At 60.1% G+C, this 20,787-nt stretch overlaps 1 protein-coding gene across 2 annotated transcripts in view; it reads left to right on the top strand.

Annotated features, from left to right (window-relative positions):
* The window catches only part of LOC139440588 (pseudouridine-5'-phosphatase-like), an 85,721-nt gene that overhangs the window by 15,141 nt on the left and 49,793 nt on the right, over positions 1–20,787 (top strand). Inside the window, exons 2-4 of one of the 2 annotated variants that reach the window (XM_071220398.1) lie at positions 4,561–4,779; positions 6,168–6,397; positions 14,282–18,924. In XM_071220398.1, coding sequence (XP_071076499.1) covers positions 4,561–4,779; positions 6,168–6,397; positions 14,282–14,458 — 626 coding nt within the window. In that variant the 3' untranslated portion in view covers positions 14,459–18,924. Of the gene's footprint in view, positions 1–4,560; positions 4,780–6,167; positions 6,398–14,281; positions 18,925–20,787 lie in introns of those variants that run through there. The other variant, XM_071220399.1, reaches the window with a different exon arrangement.

The raw sequence follows: 20,787 nt of genomic DNA, 5'->3' as shown, positions 1-20,787 counted from the left end.
CCACCTGTTGCTGGCAGTGTGGGCCGGGAGGTTTCTAGGAATAAGTGACAGGCAGGGTTGCCATCCAGAGTCCGGAGAAGCCCGAGGCCAGCCCAGGTTTCGGACAAGCCACATCCGCCGGCCCCTGTCCGGGCTCCCGAGACACGCTGCCTGCACTGGCTCCCGTCTTTGCTGGTGCGGCGTGTCGGGACGCTGCCCTGCGGGCCACACCGCCCTTTTGTGGGCAGGGAGCTGATTGCATGGTGCCCTTCCGCAGACTGGAAAGGCTCTCGGGACTGGAAAGTCAGGACCCCCTCCTGGAACAGGCCTGTGGCACCTGCGTGGGAGCCGGGACCAGTCCCCATACCTGTTCTCTTCCCCTTCCTCAGCCCAGGGCTGCAGGCTGTTCTCTTTCTCAGTCCCCACTTGACACAGGGACGGACCTGTAGTTCATCTGTCAGTGTCGTGTGTTCCGTGAATCCGTCCGAGGTTTTACTCCCAGTACGTGTTCCTGCCAACAACCAGCAGCTTCTCAGATGTCTTCCAGAGTAGCAGTGTCCTGGCCACACCTGCAACAGCTAGGTCGAACGTCCCGTTGCCGCCGCCTCTCACGTGACGCCACAGCACCGGGCGGACTTCCGCTCATCGGGAACTCTGGGCACACGCGAGATTTCTTTCATGCGAGGTCTTGCTCTCCAGACATTGAAACCCGATTGCTGAGTGGGTTGGAGCGTCGTCCCGCACACCAAAACGCTGGTGGGTTCCATGCCTGGTCAGGGCGTGTGTGGGAGGCCGCCGTCAACGTTTCTGCCTCACGTGGATGTTTCTCTGTCTCTCTCTCTGAAATCAATAAACGTATCCCCGGGGAAGGGTGGAAAAAAAAAGACAGTCTTGCTTTCATAAGTAAAATGCGTGAGAGAAAGACAAACTCCATGTGGTTTCACTTACATGTGGAATCCAAAAGCCAAGAAAACAACGGACAAACAGAACAGAAGGAAAACAGACTGCTGGACACGGGGCCAAAGGGAAGGGGCCAGAGTGGGAGGGGTGGGGGGCGGGAGTCAGGGGAAGGGAGCATCTTCTGTAACACCGGATGAGTTCCCCAGGGGACAGGTGCTGACTGGGATTAGCGGGTGTCTGCCTGGTGGGCAGGTGTAAGAAGTCGAATCGCTGCATCGTCTGCCCGAAAGCAACATTACGAGCACAGGTTGTACACCAGCTCGGCGTTAAACAAATCCTGCTTTCATTGCGGACATGCTGGTGTGAATCTGATTCGGGGGCGAGGGAAGGAAACAGAGAGAGAAATGATGGCTAAAGTAGCCGTGCATGTAATGGGAAGCAGAGCGTAAGCCTAGGGGTTAACCCCGCAGATTACTTTTTCTTTAGTGGGTACTGACACGTCTGTGTGTGGGATTGGCCGTGTTGAGCTTCTGTTGGTTCAAGCGGATTCTGTATTGTAAACTTCACTCGCCAGCGTCCCGGGGCTCAGGGCTTGCGTAAACTCGAGCGAATGCCAGGGCTGCATCGAGCACACGCGGGTGTCTGGCCCTGCCGGCCGGATAAAGCCCAGGGGGCCGGCCCCACCCCGGCTGAGCGCTGCAGAGCCTGTCACACGCGGGAATGTGCCTTCCGCAACTGCCAGCCCGCAGCAGCATATCTGGGGGGAACAAAAGCAGTGGATTAAAAAAAACAACAACCCAAACCAAAGAAAGCAGGAAAAAAGAAACCTATCAACCATTATCAGTTACCTGCACACTATGAAAACAACTTAGAAAATTTACGACGCCAGCCCTTTCATCGAAATGGACTGTGTGCTGAGTTGTCCTCTGTCTTCTCTTTAATTAAAGCCGTTTCCCATCGGAAATAGGCCGTTTTCACCGCAGTCAGGAGCACCGCTGCGTTTCGGGGAGAGAGCAGGCGTGCAGTACACTGCACCTTCTCTGCCAGGCGGCCGGGCTTTCGTCCCTTCAAGGCGTTCACGTCTGTGCAACAGAAATCGCTGGCTTCCGATGGGCACCCTGCCCACCCCCGGTATTGGAAATTAGAAAGGAGTATTCTCAAGGCGTATCAACTTTCGAGAGAGAGCATTACATTGCTTTGTTCGGGTGCGCCCGATAAGCTCGGCGTACGCCAGTGATCACCGTGCGGGTTCAGAGTCCCTTTTCCAAAACCTGTGGAGCCAGTTCTATTTATACTTTCCAATTTTTATTTTAAAGAGGAAGTACAACACGTATTCCATGGTAGCTACAATCTCGGGGAGCTCCGGGGCAGCCTGCAGAGTCACACGCATCGATATTCCCACAGGGAAGTGGGCGAGGATTCACGCTAGGTGCAGTAAATACTAATCCATCCACATTGTGCTAAGTGACAGGTTTCCAGTTTCCCCGAGTGTCTCCATGATGCAAGAGGACGTCCCTGTACCAGGCCGGGCAGGCACTCCAAGTCCACGAGTGTTTACGAAGCGTGTTCGTGTGCCAGGGTGGCACGATACTTTAGTCAGCGCATTGCAACGATGTATCGATTTCATCGAGCCCGAGAAGGAAACAGCTTGGAGGCCACGGTGCAGCGTTCCTCCAGGTGCAGAGGTGCCTTCTGCAGCGAGTGGTGTCAGGGACTCGACCGTGTCAGCTTTGCCCACGTGGGAGTGGGGTGTGCTGCGAGTAAGGCCAAGAGCAGCCTTTCGGGCCGGGGGCCCCTCTCTCTCCGAGGCTCACGGGACCGCCTCACCTGCAGCGCTGCCCAGACCCCTGTGTTTCTGCAGGAGACACCTCTGGGGGCCTGTGTGGCTCTTGCGTGTCCCACACATGCCGAGTTCCCTAAGACACGGCCGCAGAGACACGTGACGAAGCTTGCCACTCTGGAGCTGGAGCCATGCGACCCATGACCTGGCGTAGCTGCTTCATGCCCCCTTGTTGCGTGTATGTTAGCGTGTGGAGACGTGTTTTCTTCCACAGTGTTGCCCCTTTGGTTTGCAGTGGGCCCGTCCCCGCCTGCAATAGTCCCATAGGGGTCCAAGGGCGTCTTCCGTGAGCTGTGAGGCCCTGGCTGTGCCAGCGGGGTTTCGGGGGTTTTATGTCCGCTGTGAAGGAAGGGGGCCGCGTCTGCCTAGCGAGGATGCTTAATCCACGGCTCTGCCTTCCCAATGAGAAACTGCGACGTTTTCAGCTTTCAATAAGCACCGTTTAAAGCATTTTATAAGGACATAGCTTCTTTTTTCTGTCTTTGGAATTCGCTTCCTCCCACATCCCTTCCCCTTTCAGAGCCCTTGAGTTGGCAGGAGCCCAGGAGCGTCCCCGCGTCTTCCCGCCGGCCTCTGCCCCTTCGCACGCCGGCTGCGGCTGCCTTGCTCTGGGACCCAGCGGCGGTTTGTCCCCTGCTGGGTGCCCGCGGTTTCTTTCTGTGGGAGGCTCCCTCTCTCACTGTGTGCTGGGGGTCCCAAGCAGTTCACAACGGAACAAGTACTCATGCTCCGGGACTGAGAGTTTCCGTCTCCTTGTGGGGAAAAGCCCTTGCAAGCTATTGACGTCGCCCGCTCTTTCCCGGACTCACTGGCGTGTGAACTGCGCGGATTCCATGCAGGTCGTGTGCCCTGCATGTGGCTTCGCGAGCTGTCGAGGGCCTGAGGCTGCAGTTAGCACCCTGGGGGCTGGAATCGTCAGCGTGTCTGCGACTGTGCAGACCTGGGCCTCGGCTTTCCAGGCTGTGCGGGGACCGGCCACACTGTTGCCAAGCGTTGGCTCGCCAGAGGGTGTCTCTTCCACGTGGGCGGGACTTTCTGAGCGGGGCGTGGCTCGCACCACCACGCTGGCGCTCCCAGCTGACCGCCAGCAGTGCGGGAGGCGGCGCTGAGTGACGTGCCCGGGGAGAGCTGCACACGGTTCAGTCCTCACACTGGCGTCCCTGTCCTGCTGGCCCCGCCCCCAGGGCAGTGATGGGCCATACGGTTGCTGGGAGCACTGTTTATAGACTCCGCCTGCATATGCAAATGGGGGCATGGGGATTGCAGACTGGGGGGCTGTCAACTGAAGTTCGCTGTACCGCGCTTTAGCGCCGGGAGCACGGATGCCGTGCCCAGTACTGGTTGCGGCCAGCCTGCGCTGCAGCTGGCGCGGGGATAGGGAGGGGCAGCACTTCTGGGGGCTGAGCCTGTCCCCTGGGGATCACGCGCGCTCTCGGGGCCCACAGGGTCAGAACCGAGTTCACTTTCAGGCGCCCTGCTGCTGTCCCTGAATGCTGGCTGGGGAGGCCCCCATCTGGTGTCAGCAGTGTGGTGTGGCGGTTGCCCGAGAGTGATGGACACACGCAGGAAGTGTGTGTTCCCCGCCCAGGCTGCACAGAACAGTGTGTTCACACGTCTCTTTACAGCAGCGCCCACAGGGGGGCGTGCCTGCCCAGCCCCTTCCTGGGGCATGGGCTGGGACCCTAGCCACCCAGGGCCCCACACAGGGTCCCCGAGTGCTGCGGTCTGGCGGCACGCTTGGTCGGGCCAGGTGTATGCATGCTCACCTGCCAGGGACTTCCTGTTCCCGTGGCGCGCACCCTAAACCTCTCCACCCCTCCGTCTCGCCCTTGTTTCTGCAGACACCGAGCGGCTCTATTCGGTGGTGTTCCAGGAAATCTGTGGCCGCTACGGGAAGCAGTACAGCTGGGGCGTGAAGTCCCTGGTGATGGGCAAGAAGGCGCTGGAGGCCGCCCAGATCGTCATAGACGAGCTGGAGCTGCCCATGGACAAGGCGGCGCTGGTGGAGGAGAGCCAGGCCCGGCTCAAGGACCTGTTCCCCACGGCGGCGCTGATGCCAGGTGCGGCCCCTCCTCCCCTGCGCTGGGCTCAGGGTCGTGCCCCGGGTGCACGTGGCAGTGCTGCCGGAACGCGCTCTGCCTGGGCAGACCCATGGGCCCCGTGGAGGGCTCCGTGGGCGCCGCTGCTAGCTGCGCCTCAGCCTTGCTTTTTCGGGCTGTCTTAAAATAATATGCATTCTTTTCCCTGAGCCCTGGGATCCAAAAATACTGGAATTTTGCTTGTGTCCATGTTACAGAAATACCGTATTCATGACAAAATTGCTTCAGAATTGCACTTAAATACATGGGTTTGCCTTTTTCTTTTCAAAAATCAGGTACAGTGGTAACATGTCAGCCACTGCTGAAACTTGGACAAATTGATGGAAACAGGCAGCTAAATCTCTGCAAACAAGCCGAATTAAAAAACAAAACGTTAAAGGCACAGTTCACTACTAATGTGTCTGTTTGCAGGCCCGTTCTCTGTTCACTTGTTCTCCATGGGAGGGGAAGGAGACTTTCCTCTCCAGGGACCTGCTGACTGCAGACCCCTCAGAACCGCCCGATGTCTCTTGCTAAAAGTGCAAGACCGAGAATGTTCTAGATTACAAGGCCAACAGATGCTTGAAAATGCAACACCCCTTAGTTTAAGATTCTTCCAGGAAGCAAGGTGAATACTTAGCCTTTCGAATCCCTCGTGAAGGGGAAGGAGACACGTACACTTACAGCCGTACTTTGGGGTTTAAAATTCTATAAATGTCAATCGCAGTTTTTAGTGATGCTTTTCAGGGAGGACCCAAAACAACTGGAATTTATTAGAAATTGTGGGTTTATTCGTACACATTTAAGCGTCAGTCACCTTGAAAACCCTGTCCCTCGGATGCAATACAGCGATTGAGAGGTTTTTCCACCGCCCCAAACAGTTTTTCAGCGTCTCAGTTGGGATGCCTCTCCGTGCTCCTCACCACCCTGTACTCTGGGGTCGAAGTGCCTTCTGCAGAATAGAGCATTTTCCGGAAAACACCAGAAGCATGTTCTCTGCCTCAGACAGCACGCTGTCCCCGAGGCCCGCCATGGATCACCAGCCCCCATACACACACACACACACACACACACACACACACACACACACACGCCTGGCATGCACAGTGGCGCAGCAGAGGAGGCTCCGCAGGCCAAGCTGTGTTCCTTTGCAGGAGCATCGTGGTGGGTCCCTGTGGGAAATGCTGAGGCCCACGGCGTCTGTGAGTTCTGTCTGAGCTGGCGTTGCGGGGTCACGAGCCTGGACGACAGGCAGTGGTGTCAGATCAGACCGGCCCAGGCAGAGGGGGCGGTGTGTCGGGGTTTCTGGGCGGCGAGGGCCCATGGCCGTGCCTGTGCACCTCCCTGAGCCCTGCGCTCCTCCTCCCCAGGGGCGGAAAAACTGATCCGCCATCTGAGCAAGCACCGTGTGCCCATGGCCGTGGCCACCAGCTCCGGCACCCTGACCTTCGGCATGAAGACCAGCAGACACAAGGAGTTCTTCAGCTTGTTCCACCACGTCGTGCTGGGAGACGACCCCGAAGTGCAGAAGGGCAAGCCGGACCCAGACATCTTCCTCGTGTGCGCCAAGCGCTTTTCCCCTCCTGCCCCCGTGCACGAGGTACGCACAGCGCGGCGGCGGTGGTGGGGGGCAGGGTCCGGCGCTTTGTTCACAGGGTTGGTGGGCCCAGACGTCCAGGGCTCCCTGGGGAGCAGGGACCGTGCAGCATGCCAGCAGGCCCGTGTGGGGGGTGCACGGTGACTTCACGCCGCGTGGAGGGGAGCACAGCGCCCGAGTCTCCACAACGGTGACACCCCAAGTCCTCCGGGAGGCCGGCACACAGCGGACATGCTGTAGTTGTCGCCGAACACGCCCGCGCACGGGTGGTCAGTGCCGGGCCGCTGCCCCTGGTCGGTAAAAGCATCCTGCCACCAATTACACAGAAAGGAGGGCTGTGCCCCACCACCTCCCCCTTGCTAAGGCGCTTTGCACACCCCAGGGGGCAGTCCCCCTCACCCCCCACCCCCAGCAGGGCCGTTTTCTGCACTCGGGGCAGGTCAGCGTCTGTCCGTCCACCAGGAAAGTGTAGCTCGCGCGTGTGGTGGCGTCGCGCAGGGACGAGGCCGCGTTCCCGTGAGCAAGTGTCTGTCTGCCCTGGTGCGACCTTTCCTGTTAGGTTTCTCCCGCACGCACGGTGCAGGCCTAGTGAAGGGTGTCTGCTCTGGGATGTCCAAGGTGCCCCGCCCAGGGAAGACTCCTCCGGACCGCTCCCGGCGGCGGACTGCGTGGGTCTTTGCCGTCCCCGCGCAGTGGCTGGGAGGCCTGTGCAAACACGAGGCGCTTCTCACACTGGCACCTGCTGCCTTTTTCTCTTGGCTGCAGTGCAGGCCTGCGTGCCTCCCAAGTTCAAGGGCGCTGCATGCGATTAGGAGAAGCCGAGACAAACAGTGACGTGGGTTTGCTGCGGGCGTCTGCGCGTTAGTGAGGTGCAGCGTGGTGGTCACGGGAAGGCAGGGGAGCACGGGCAGGACCGGAGGGGAGAGCCGGGCGGCGTTCGTGGCCTCCCCTTCTGGACGCGGTGCGGAGGAGCCGGCTCTAAATCGTGGCGCTTTCATTGAAATATCCAGCGTGTTACCCACGTGCTGTCGCTTTGTGTGAAAGGCAGCAAACGCGGTGCCGCCTTCCGAAGTCCCTTAGCCCTCGCCCGCCACGGAGCAGTCAGCGGGTGCTGCCTCCTGCCGCGTGAGCTCCTAGGCACAAAACAGACGCGTGCGTTGTGACGTAGCGTGAACGCGTTGTTCGCACGCTTCCTGAGGGCGATCTCCCTTACAGACCCACCAGAAATCAACGTTTAAAGGCGTGGCCGTCACTCCCTCACGTATTTTAATTTCCTCGTTAACGTCAAGAGCTGAGTTTCAGGGGTTTTTCTTTTTGACACTACTTTCGTGTTTTGTGTTTAAGAAAGTTTTGCACGTTAAGCATCTCTCCCCCTAAAGAGGAAACCACGACAGATGCGTTTTCAGTGCTGATTGTGGCTGAGGGCACACGATGCTCCTGGTAAAGCTCAGAGCCCTCCCTCAGTTACAGAAGGCGTCCCCGCGGGAGCCGACTCCCCAGCCTGGGGACTGTGAGTCGAGATTCCCCTCACACAACCCCTTTTCCTCCTTTCTGTTGCATGTGCTGGGGTAGCTGGGGTGAATGTCACACGGGTTGCAGGGCCCAGTTCCACAGCACGCCCTCTGTGCCCTGCCCTGTGTGTTCGCCACCCCCAGTCCCGTCTGCGTCCATCAGCAGTTACCCCCTCTTTTTCTTCTCCCCCCATCGTCTCCCCCCCGCAGTCACCACACTGTTGCCCCTGAAAGCCCAGGCCAGGGACCTACAGCAGCTGGATGCTTTGGGGAGGCCTTGCTGTGTGCAGAAAACGCCTCGTCCTGCAGCCGTGCAGTCTCCAGTGGCTCCAATTCCGGGCAATCGTCTGGGTGCCGGTTAACTAGGTCACTGGGCCACTGATGACAGGCATCTGTGGCAGAGGACTGCCCGGACCTCCCGCGTGGGCGGCTGCAACAGGTTTGCCTGGAGAAGGCCCGCCCACCTGCCTACGGCTCCTTAGCTAATCAGCGTTTCGGCCCCTCCCCGAGGCGGCTCCTGCTGTGTGCATGCGGGCATCGCGCCAGCAGGTAGGGGCGGTGCCTTGGCTGTCTCCGGCGTGTGGAACTGTGTCCTACAGGACACCCTGACTGCCTCACTCCAGCCACGAGCAGCTTGGTCCCAGACACCTACAGGAGTCCGCGATCTGACAGTTGGTGCCCTGGCTGGGTGTACTTTCTGGGGACAGCCTCCTTCCTGGGTCCTTTGTCCTGCACAGGCCTTCCTCGGAGCCTGAGGGGACAGCAAGGGAGCAAATTGTCTTGTCCCTTCTTGGTCTTGTAGGGACACGGGTCCCGCAGGATGAGGGCCGCCCTTTCCCCTCCAGCTCTTCCTCAGGACCCCGTGTCCACAGACAGTCCCAGTGCGGTTAGGACTTCACACGGTTTTGGGGCACATGACCCAGCCCACGCCACCCTGTACACCTGTCAACCATGTGGGTGCACAACCTTGAACAGGCGGCTGCAGCCGTCCACCCCTTCACACCGGGAGCCGAGGGGGCCTGACGTCGCACCCGGCGTCACGGCACCGTGGGAAAGGCCCGGGAAGACCAGGTGACTTGGCACAAGTGCCTGAATCCGTAGAGGGAGTAGGGAAAGAAAGCACAGATGCTGTGGGCCACCTGCACACGGTTCACCCTGGTTTCTGACTCTGTGAAGTACCCGGCGCCTTGGACAGCGCTGCTGGGCTTCGTAGTCCGTGGTCCCTGACAAACGGGTGGGCACAGGGTCCGTATTACTAAGCGTGAGCATCACAGAAGGGTGTCGCAGCTCTCTTGAAGTCCTTTGCTCAGCACCGAGTTTATGTGCGTACACTTTAAAAGGGATACCAAATGTGCCTCCCAATTTATTTTTTGGGAATAAAATGACAGCCTTTCCTAGGAAGCTGACCACCCATTTCTAAATTTCTCCCGAGCTTTTTCTCCAAAGGCACAGGCGTCTCTCTAGCGGTCCAGGGCATGCATGTATCAACCTGTAACTCCAAAGGCTTTCGTCAGTGCTGGCTTCGTACTTGGATTTGCAGATGAGTGCTCATTCAGTGACACAGTAGCGCTGCCGTGTGCAGGAGACACTGAGCCCACAGTCAGATAGTGCCACGTACAGGACCACAGCTCAGCTGGGCTCTGCCTCATGTACAGATGGGTGCGCCGGTGCAGAGGGAGGGAGGGAGGCGGTGGGGAGAGAGATACGTAGATGAGTAATAGAAAGAAAGGAAGAGAGGCAGGGAGGGAGGGACGGAGGGAGGGAGGGAGGGAGGAAGAGAAGGAGATCTATGGGTAGATGGAGGGATGGATGGATGGATGGATGGAAGGATGGATGATGGATGGATGGAAGGACGCATAGTTGCATGGACAGATCAATAATATAAACAAAAATACTTACTAATGTCAGACAATATATGTAAACCTTACTCTCTTTTACAGCATTACACGAAGGTTCATTATTTCAGTAAAATCTAAGAAAGCGCATCGACAGCGCGTATTGCAATGTTGCGGCACTTACCTGTAGGTAATTCACTGAGAAAGAATATGCAAAGATTGACCGTTTCATAATAAAGCTGTTGGCCAAAACTGAGTGGGAAATAGTTTAAGGGCTTCGCAAAGTTTTAATGCGTTGCAGCGTGAACACGGCACTTGATTATGACAAAATCCGCGCGTAGAATAAAATCTGTGACAAACGGATGCGAGGAGGAATTTCCGTTGGCACAGTTCAGCTGAGTGTCGCCGTGAACCACCAGGTTTGGAGCAGAGGGCTCTCCGCCTGGCGAGTAGCCGGGCGCCCTGCTCTGGGAGGAACTTAAAAGTCGGCCCCCATGCACACCCACATCTCCAGAGTGGACGTGCCGTGGCTTCCCGGGCAGTTTTGGGTTTTCCCAGGCGAGAGGCAGCACAGTCTTAATGGAAGGCTTGGCTGCTAGTGGAAAAGTGCGGTGTGTCAGTGGGACACTAGCGATGGTTTGCGACATGGGACCCGTTAGTATGGGCCACGCCAGCTCGGGGTGGCCAGTGCGTGTTAGAGAGAGCAGGCCCTGGAGGGGCCGATGGTCAGGGACGCAGAGTGGCTGTCCCGTGGTACGGCTCCTCAGCTGTGTGGCCACTGCCCTGGTGACCTCAGTGTTATCACCTATGCTGCTGGGGGGGAGGCACAGTGGGGCCGGGGCAGGCCCCCCCAGGACCTTCCCTGGGGGGAGTGACTGGGTCCCCAGGCCCCGTGCCGCCTGTCCAGGACAGGCTATGTAGGAAGGAGCCCCTGGAGCCGGCTCTCTTGCCCTGCCCGCAGCGCCTGCCGCGTCGTAAGCTTTGGCCTCGCCTTGCCTCAACGTCCACTGTAGCATCTTCCCAGCTGTGTTTTGCTTCTTCGGTAAATCCTTCCCTAATCCCATCCGTGTGGGTCCCCTCCCCTCACTGTGCGCACAGCTTCTGCTTCACGGAACTTCTCAGTCCTACGATCCCTAAGGGGGTTCACGTGCGGCCCCCTTCTCCCTCCCCGGGGGTGTGATGAGCGGCCCTCTGGACAGGCCAACACCACGGACCGCTCGCAGCATCTTCGGAGAAGGCAGCTCAGCCCCTCTGGTGCTGCAACCCTGACGGGCCTCACCTCCCCGGGAGTGGGAGACCCCACTCTTCCTAAATGAAAGGCCTCCAGCTCCAGTTTAATTAAGCTCATCTCCTGGAGACGGAATTGAGATACGTTTTAGCCTTCAGCTCGGCACAGTGAAAAGAGCCTTGAATTCTGGGGGCCCGGGCTCTCTTTCTAACCTTCTCACTGCCTGCCCGCGTGACCTTGGCTTGACCTCTGAACTTCCCTTGGCTCAGCTCCGGCCACCCGTGACTCAGGGGGCTGGGCCCAGCCCTGTCCCAGGGCTCGAAGACTCTGCAGCCCGTCTGTTGCGCTGGGTCCTGCACAAGGACCCTTCCACCCGCTCCCCACATTCAGCGGCAAGCGTTCTGAGTGCCAGGGCCCCTGTGGCCTGCAGGGGCCCCAGCTTCCGGGCAGCCATGCTTCGTGTGCCAGCGCAGCGGGGGACGGATGTTCTCACCAGGAACTGCCCTGAAGTGCGGGGCGTGCCTGCCCTCCTGGCTCTGCCGCACGATCAGTAACCGCTGCTCTTGCCCTCAGCCCTGCCCCTGTCGGGGCGAGGGGTGCAGCGGGGTGTGGAGCGCAGAGGCCCTGCTCCCCAGCCTCCACCTGCTTGCAGCGGCCGAGCCCCGGGCCGAGGGCGAAAGCCTGTGCAGAGCCCCACTGCCACCCGACCAGTCAGCCGGAACGTGTCCAGCTGCCCAGCAGCGGCCTGGCCCTGCGGGAACAGGGAGGTGTGCACAGAGGGGCCGAGGTCTCCCGGGGAGGCTCTTCACGTTTGCTTGGCACGCGGAGGGGAACTGGCCACAGAGCATCCGTGTCGGCAGAGGAAACAGAGCTCCTGCTTTTCCTGGTGTGAGAAAGCGGCTGCGTTATTCTCGCCGCTGCTGCTGCTCAGCAGTTTCGTGAGCTGTGATTGGTAGGGAAGGCCTTCCGGGTGATGTGCAGACTGACCCTCGGGCTTCAGGACACACACAAGCCCTGCCGTGCGTGTTCACACACTGTCTGGAATCTTAGGCATCCCAGCACCGCCTGTGGTGTGGCTGTCAGGGCCGAGCACCGTGGAGACCCCTTTGGAGATGCTGCCGTAGGGGCTTCCCAGGGGACCCGTAGTCCTGCTTTGCGACTCTGCTTCCAGGGAGAAGGGGGAGTCCCGCCCTTGCAGGTGCTGTGCCGTCCCTGAGATTCGAACCCTGGGCGGGCCCAGTTTGCGGGGTGCTGGCCCTAAGGACCCCGCACGGTGGCGTTCGATGGCAGGCCAGTATTTGCCGTTGGTTTGCGCCCCGCACGTGCTTGTTCTGTTCCCTGTGCGTGACAGCCCCTGGGGCGGTCCCCAGTGTCTCCCCTGCTGGTGAACCTCACCGCCCTGCTTCGCCGCTTGGTCCTGCCTCTTTCTGGCCAATTACCTGCTGCCGTGCACTGGGCTCTTCCCGTTGCGAGGGGGCAAACTCTGCTTCAGTGTGTCCACATGTCCGAGGCGAATTCCCAGGTGCGGACATGAAGGGCACGATCCCCGCATGCATTGTGAAAACTTGGTTTGCCAAGTGCTCGGGGACATGGGCATGTGAGAGGGAGGAGGAGCAGGGCTCAGCTGCCACCTGTGTACTCGGGCTCTGCGCCTTCCCTGACGCGGAGCGCCCGGCGTCTCCAACCAGGTGTGCGGTCAGCCCAGCAGGTGGCTTACGTGAGGAACCCGAACCAGCCGGCCCGTCTGCTGACCAGTGTCCCGGGTCAGTGGGAGAGTGCCAGCTGCAGGCACGGCCACGGACACCTGTCCCTGGACCCCATCCTGCCGAGCTGGGCGCATCCCCTCTTCCTCTGCTCAGCGGGCCGCCCCTGCCACCCGGCACTCCCTGTGCGCTCAGCACACGCCCCAGCCCAGAGTGTGGGGCTGCACCTGCAGTGTCCGTGCTGGAGCCGGTGGGGGCGGGCTTCGCGTGGGCAGCAGACGCACGCGGATGAGCCGCACGCGCCCTGGGAAACCGTGACCGTGTCAGAAAGGCGGCATGCCACTCACCCACTCACCGCCGCTGCACCGAGCCGGAACGCCAACACGCACCTCAGCGCCCTGCTGTCTTCCTGCCACGTCGTGGACGAGGCGGCTGCCAGTGCTCCGAGCCGCCCAGGTGCGCATGTTCTTGGAGCGGGGGGCCTGTCGGCCTTCCCTAAGGGTTGCGCTTTGCGGGCCCCCCGTGTCCCGTCCCCTGCTGCCTCGCTCGTCAGCAGGAACCGCGCATGGACGCAGTGCGACAGGTGCTGCCCTGAGTTTGGCGGGGCACTGCCCCCTCCAGGGTCGACCAAATCTGCCTGTGCCCCCGCTGAAGTTTCGCAGGTGGGCCGCACGAAGCTTCAACACCTCAGCCAGCAGGAGGAATGCCCTCCCCCAAAAAAAGTCACTGGACATTTACGGGCATGTCCAGGGCCCCAGGTGAGACAGCGGGGGCAGTAGAATGAGGTGAGGTCCTAATGCGCTGGGAGGAGAGGTGGGCGCAGTGGACGGCACCCGGCGCTGCCCCCGGGAGTCGCGCGGGGCTCCTGTAGGACAACCGTGGAGGAGAGAGGCCGCCTCGGCCGTGACCGGAGCGTGCCTGCCTGCACGTCTCCGCTGAACACACTTAGAAGGGCTGCTTTCACAGGGACCTGGGGGTCCTGGGGCGCAGGGCCCGTTCGCCTGGCGCAACGCGGACGTCGGCTCTCTACTTCGGGCCAGCCCTGATGGGACAGCGAGCGCGGCGTGGTTCGCGGGGTGCACACCCGGGGCTCCCCGACAGTGCTACGCACAGACAGCCCATTGTAGACACGGGTGTGCGTGGGCGTCCCTCGGCCCCAGGGGACAGCGGGTTCTCACGGTCACAGCCAGGGGAGCGCGCACTCGTGGTGCAGGGCACTCAGTTCTGCTGTGGGGCGCTGGCACACGCAGGGACCGCCTCTCTCAGCTCTGCGGGCCCCTAACAGCACGTCCCTCCCCACGACTTCCCCTCCTGCTCTGCATGCATAACTAGTGATCGCACAGGTCTTTGGGATTCCAGTAAGATTCTAAAGCGAGAAGCCCGCCCCGCACAGCGGCAGCTGCTGTGGATAATGTGTTGGTGGCCCGGTAAGAACAGCCGCGTGAGAAAGCACGCCCGCCCTGCGCACCACAGCAGCCAGAACGGGAAGGCCTGTCCGCCCGACTGGGCCGGTCCTCACAGCGCCTGCCGCCGGCGCGGAGGTCTGAGGGCTGGCCCGGGCTCTCGTGGGCACGGGCCGTCTGAACCTTCTCTCTCTCCCCACCCTGCAGTGCCTCGTCTTTGAAGACGCTCCCAATGGGGTGGAGGCGGCCCTGGCAGCTGGGATGCAGGTGGTGATGGTGCCCGACAGGAACTTGCAGCGAGACCTCACGAGCAAGGCCACCCTGGTGCTGGGCTCCCTGAAGGACTTCCAGCCCGATCTGTTCGGGCTGCCGCCCTACGAGTGAGGGGCCGCGGCCCTGCGTCTCCGGGCACGCCCCCGCCCCCCCGCGCCGCCCCACTGCACCCACTGTGCGGCCACACCGCCCCAAGCAACAGAGGAAGCTGCGGCTGCCGCCTGGCCACCCGCCTCCTGACTTGCGATCGCTCCCCACGATGCAAAGGAACTTGGCCGCGCGTGCAGACTGGACGCAGCCCCGGGCAGAGGCCAGCACTGCCCCTCGGGCGGTCACCGCATGCTTGTGCTCGGGGGGCGCTGCACGAGTGGCGTGCGCTGGACACACACACGCACATCACATGTTCCCACACGACCACATGTGCACACATGGGTGTGTGCACGCACACATGTTCCCATACATGGACACAGCGTGAAGTGAGGCCCTGTCCCCTCCCCCCCACACCCTGAGTGGCGCACGTGAGGTGTGCATGCGTGTGTGCGTGTCCTTATTGCATACACGGGTGCCGGCCTGCGTGTGCACAGCTCCTGTGCTGCTGCCCATCCCCGTGCATCAGGCCGGGCCCCCTGACCGCGGTCGGGGCCACTGCTGTGCTGCATCCTCCCCGGGGCCATTCTGTCTGCTTTCTCATCCGAGGGGCATTTCTGTCCGGTTTCCAATCTGAGGGGGCAATTCTATGTGGTTTCCAATCTGAGGGGGCAGTTCTGTTTGGTCTCTAATCTGAGGGGGTAATTCTGTTGGTTTCTCATCAGAGGGGGCAATTCTGTGTGGTTTCCAATATGAGGGGGCAGTTCTGTTGGTTTCTCATCCGAGGGGGCAATTGTGTCTGGTTTCCAATCTGAGGGGGCAATTCTGTTGGTTTCTCATCCGAGGGGGCAGTTCTGTTGGTTTCTCATCCGAGGGGGCAGTTCTGTTGGTTTCTCATCCGAGGGGGCAGTTCTGTTGGTTTCTCATCCGAGGGGGCAGTTCTGTTGGTTTCCCATCCGAGGGGGCCGCCCTCCTTGGTTTCTCACCCGCATGGGGACAGCGTGGCAGGGATGGGCCCCTGGGAAGTCATTCCCGTCATCGGCAAACACGGACTCCCGCTGGGGGCCCTCAGCACAGCTGCATGCAGCTGCTCTCGGAGACCGGCCCACCGCACCCTCGGGGTCGGCGCAGGCTGGGCGTGGGCGTGGGCGTGGCCGGGGTCTCGTGCCCAGGCTGCCATGCCCACTGCGGAGTGTGCTACCTGGCAGCCAGCTCCTGTCTCCTTGTAGAGCGTTTCTCTTTCCCCTCCGTGCTTGGGGGCAGATAGAATTGGGTTTTAGGCGTGCCCTGGAGCCACAGCCTGTTTTCGGGACAGCGTATCAGCCCTTAAGCCTTCGCCATGCACCCCTTTTGAATACTTGCTGTCCTGTGCTGGCAGGGAAAATCCCAGTCTCAGCAGTGTGCCTGCCTCTCACACCCGTCCACGCGGTCTCTGTTGTCGTCACGGGGCTGATCCGTGTGACGGCCGGGGGCCGGCGCCTCTTCACGGGGCCCCTGCTGTGGCCTGGGTTTGCCTGGCTCCGCCAACGCTGACGCGCGTTCTTGGCGGCCTGTGTCTGTGACAGCTCTGGGACTCCCCTTTCCACTGACCCCTCGTCACATCCGACGGGTTCCCCCCCCGGGCAAGTTACTTGAATAGAATGTTTGACATTTGTTCACATTATATCGGTATAGAAGTATGCTTTTCACCCTAAGAAAATTATCCTCTAATAAATGTAAAACCTAAGTGTGCCTAATTGACCTTTTTTTAAAAAAAAACCCTCAAACAGCACTCACACTGTAAAATGTCATCTATATATTTAAGTGACACTTGGTGCCTTTGCATGGAGCAAATGAAGGCTCTGCAGGAAATGGTCCCTGGTTTGACCCGGCACCTCCTTCATCAGAAACACGCGCCCCGATGTTTTCTAGCCCTTCGGCCGTTTTGCGTGAATAAGACAGCATCTTTGTGCCTGTGTGTGTGACAGGCCCTAGGTTGTGCCACGTTTTCTCTGGGGTACACGTGACCTCCAGTGGGGTGCGCGTGGTGTTAATTTGGACGTTTTAACCAGCGGCCGCCAAGCTCTCACATTTTTCTACCCGGGAGAAATTCGGGTGCTTGCTGAGGGCGCGAACGTTTGTCCTTGCTCCCCCGAAGCCGGTGGACGGCGTCCGGGCACATTCGTGAGCTGTCATTCTGCAGAGTCACCCGTGGGTTCCCAGACGCGGGACGCACAGTTTTCAGCAGAGCGACTCCCGCCGGGAGAGGCTGAAGATCAGCTGTCGCAGTGTGTGCTCTCCGACGGACGGGCCGGGGTCGGCACCAGCTGGGCGGTGGTGCCCTACCCAGCAGCTAACGAGTGCTCACGCCCCTCAGGGGTGTTTCCGGGACTGTCAACGCCCCGCGAAGGTGGCCCTGTCATTCTGTCCTCGGTGCCCCCCGAGGGACACATACCCCACACTTGCTCGCCTACCGCCCAGCGGGGCCCTCCCACCTGGCGGGGCGCCTCCGTCAGGGCTCAGTGGCTGCACCACGGTGCCCGCGAGGCATGCGCTTTTCTCTGGAGAGAGCCGCCGCGTTCACAAGCTGACTTCTTCCTGCTGTCCAGCAGGCGTCCCGGGTGGCTCACATGTTTTTGACGACAGGGGCCAGTGTGATGCTGAGCCTGGCGCGCCTTCAGCGCTGTCTGCAAACCTGAAGAACGACCTCGCCCGTGGTGGCAAGTTTTATAACAACACACGGTGCGCTTTGCCTCTTTCCAGGAACTTCTCTGCTGCACAGAGTCTGCGCGGTCCCGGAGGACGTCCAATCGTCCGTGGCTGTGGAGCAGACCTCTCCCAGCCATCCTGGCAGTCACTGGCACGATTATCGGCTGTAAACTTACAGCGAAGTGTGAAAAGGCAAAGGATTTCCAGTTCCACTGACTTCCAAGGAGACCCCAGCTCTGCCCCAGCTCGGGCAGCCCTCTCCGCCCCAGCCAGCTTCCTTCCCGGTGAAATGGGGGCGACAGGGACTTCCTAGCGTCGCAGCAGGGGTGTCCGGCCTTTGGGCGTCTCTGCACCACCCCGGAAGAAGCGTAGTCTCGGGTCACGCGTTACATGCATTGCAACATAGTCACACACAAAAAACCTCATCTCTTTGTAAGTAAATTCACGGTGTTGTGCTGGGCCCCACTGACAGCCACCCTGGGCTGCCCGGGGCTCGTGGGCCGCAGGTCGGACCCCCCAGGAAGTCAGGTGAAGATGAGAATACGTAACCCGCGACCAGCAACTTTTGTATCAAACAGCAGCGACAACGGTTATTATCTCCGACTGTATCATCCTCCAGCCGTTTGGCTGATTGCAGGCAATTGGTTGACAAAGGGCACCGGTGCATGGGAGGGCCCCCACGGCGTCTGAAAGCGGGTCCTCAGCATGCCCCAGAACCCTGCGGCTTGTGCCGACGCGCTTTCATCGGCCGGGCCTCCTTCACGGAAGCGTCGCTGCGTCGCCCCTTCGCTCATCACGGGAGGTTCCCGGGGGGGACCGCCCTGTTCGTCAGGAAAACTCATCCGGATGGAGCGACGCTGAGACACTGTATTTGTGCGCTGCCTGCCGGGCCCTGTGGGACAGGAGGGTGCAGACCACACCGTTCATTCTGTCCTGTGGGAGGGTGGACTGCACAACATCATTTATTTTGTCCTGCGGGGTACGAGAGTTACTCAGAAGCGTTAACAGTAAACCGAACTACAACAAAGCCCCACAGGAGAGGTCTTGGGGTACCCGTCTGATTCAGCGGGACTCACCAGCATGTTGGCATTGGCCTCTAGGTCTTTGTCTCGTCTCGGTGGCAGGGCTCACCCAGGAGGTCCCTGTGACCAGGGTCAGCTGCTTATGCCGGACTTGCGGGCAGACGGCTGGGGCGCCCAGTCTCATTCGGGGGTTTGGGGTCGGCGGAATCTCTGTGCATCTCTGGACCCACGGTGTTGCTGGAGAACGAAGTACTGGCCCCTCTTTTCCTGGCTGTCCATGTTGCGGTGGGCGCCTGTGACAAAGGCCGTGCAAATTGGTGACTCTGTCCCCTCACTACTGAAGCACTGTATGTAGCCGTTGCTTTGGCTCCCTGCAGGCAGCCACAAGTCCCAGGTGCCACCTGGACGTCCAAAACACTGTATATGAAGTGAGCATGTTTATAGTAAAGGATCTCCAGTCACTTAGCAAAACGCGAACACTGTTTCCCTCGGGGATGCAGATCGTCAGGAGGCAGGGAAGACCCCTCACACTGCCCAGGCTCCTCACGAACGTGAGGCCTTGGGGGGCGAAGTCATATACGGTTCGTTATTAGAACACCTCGTCAAAGCGACGGCGAACTCCCAGTACGCAAAGTCCCGTAACATGGTGTATTTTCCAAGTCCGCGTAGGGAAAGAACTGGCTTGCGTTGCCCGTGTAAGGTGTTCGTAAAGCCAGGCCAGGTATTTCACTCATGGGAAGAGTATGCATTTCTCTGGAGACCGTGTCAGAGCTGCACCGGGGCGGGGGGGGGCGGGGAATACAGGTTCCATGCGAACGCCAGACACGAGCTGAAAGGGCATCCAACAATCAGCAAACGTGTATCATCACTGCAGATTCCAGCCAACGAGTTACACCATCTCATCGTTACCTACGTGGGTGCGATGGTGTCAGATTCTGTCCGCTGTCTTACGCCTGAACGTGGCTTTATTTCACCGTCTTTTTAAGGGCGCTCGCTCGGGCCACTGAATTCTGCTTTGACACGTTCTTCTCTCTGTAAGTGAGGTTTCCTTGGTGTTACCTGCGCTTCCTAGTTTTGCATAAACCAGCAGGTCCCTGAAGGCTGTCCATCTCCTTTCTCTGCTGCTGTTTCGGTTGGTTCTTGGTCTTTGGACTTCCCACGAATGCCTCGCTTGGCTTTCTCCCAGGCTCACCTCTCGGGGCCTTTCCATGTCACCAAGCGGGTGAAGCTGAACGCCTCTCAGTCCCTGTGAGCAGGGAGTGCTGCTCAGGCCTGGGCTGGGTCCCCGCACAGGAGAGGGCCCGGGGCCGGGAGGCTCGGCTGGGCAGCTACACAGAGAAGCCCGTGCTGGCCGGGCCTGAGGGAAGACTTGGAGGTGGAGCATGCCCCGCTAGTAAAGGTCAGATTTCTCAGTGAGCGCAGAACGCAGGCACAGGGGTACCCAGCAGGAGGAGACCGACCCCCGGCATCGAGCCAACCAGGGGTCACAACTCCAGAGCACCCAGAGAGCCAGCAGCCAGCGGCTCTGCAGGAGGCCCAGGATGGACCCGCATCAGAGCCCGGCCCTGCTGAAGGGCGCTGCGTGCAGACCAAGAACCGCCCCGCTGGCTGCGAGCAGAAAAATGCTTACCTAGAGACCGGCGGCAAACAGACCGTTGCTGGCGTACAAGAAAACTCGGGGAAAAGACTTTTAATTAGTATAAAGTATTCACATATGCTGATCACTTGAAAATTGCAAAATAGTCTAAGTTTCTGCCTAAGTAGGCCATCTTCACATTTGTCAAGTGGCGGGCGGGTGAGGCGCCAGGCACTCGATATTTATCAGCATATGTCCCCGTGCCCTTGCGTTGCTCCCGCTGCGTCCGAGTCCCTGCTTGCCGGGCTGAGAGCCCTCCCGGTGTCCTTGAACTCCTCCTGAGGAAACTGAGGCCAAGTTAGGTGACATCCCCGCAGAAGGCCACGCAGTGAAGCGGTGGCACGTAGCATTGCAGCTGAAAGTCACTCCCCTGCACTCCCCAGAAACCTTCGCCGGTCCCCACGTGACGACCTTGAGCCATAGGGAGCAAGCACGTTTCCCGCAGTAGGGCCAGGTGGATGTTCTGCGTCCCTCACCACTGCCCTGGTACGGAACCCCTGCTGCGGGCCCTGCGGGGTGCGGGGAGGCGAGTCCTGCAGCCGAAGGTCTCCCGGAGTCGGTGCAGGCAGGTCTCACGCAGAACCCGTGCCCGCCTTCCTGGCCCCGTCCTGTTTAATCAAGAGCAAGCCTCCCCTTGAACCTGACTGAGATGCCCGCTAACTGGAAAACTACCAGGCTCTTGGACGGTGACCCCCAATCTGTGCCTGAGACAGTGCCCTATACCCTTTGGTTCTCAGTATCCCCAACTCACCTCGGGGAAATGGCATCGAATGTCATTGTGCAGGGCTGTCTCTGTGGGCCAGTGATTCTCCGCTGGTGACACGCACGGTCAGCAGGCGGTTACCCTGCGCCGGCCCACATCTGGGTGGACATCTGGGTCGGCCCACATCGGCCCACATCTGGGTCGGCACCATCTGGTCACCATTCAGGAGCATTGCTTTCAAGGCCTCCCAGGGGTTAAGATGGATCCGACGCTTTTCACCCATCACCGTCTGTCCTTAAATGGT

Source organism: Desmodus rotundus, chromosome Y, assembly GCF_022682495.2.
Source record: "Desmodus rotundus isolate HL8 chromosome Y, HLdesRot8A.1, whole genome shotgun sequence".
In the NCBI taxonomy this organism is placed as follows: Eukaryota; Metazoa; Chordata; class Mammalia; order Chiroptera; family Phyllostomidae; genus Desmodus; species Desmodus rotundus.
This window is presented reverse-complemented; position numbering and strand designations above follow the sequence as displayed.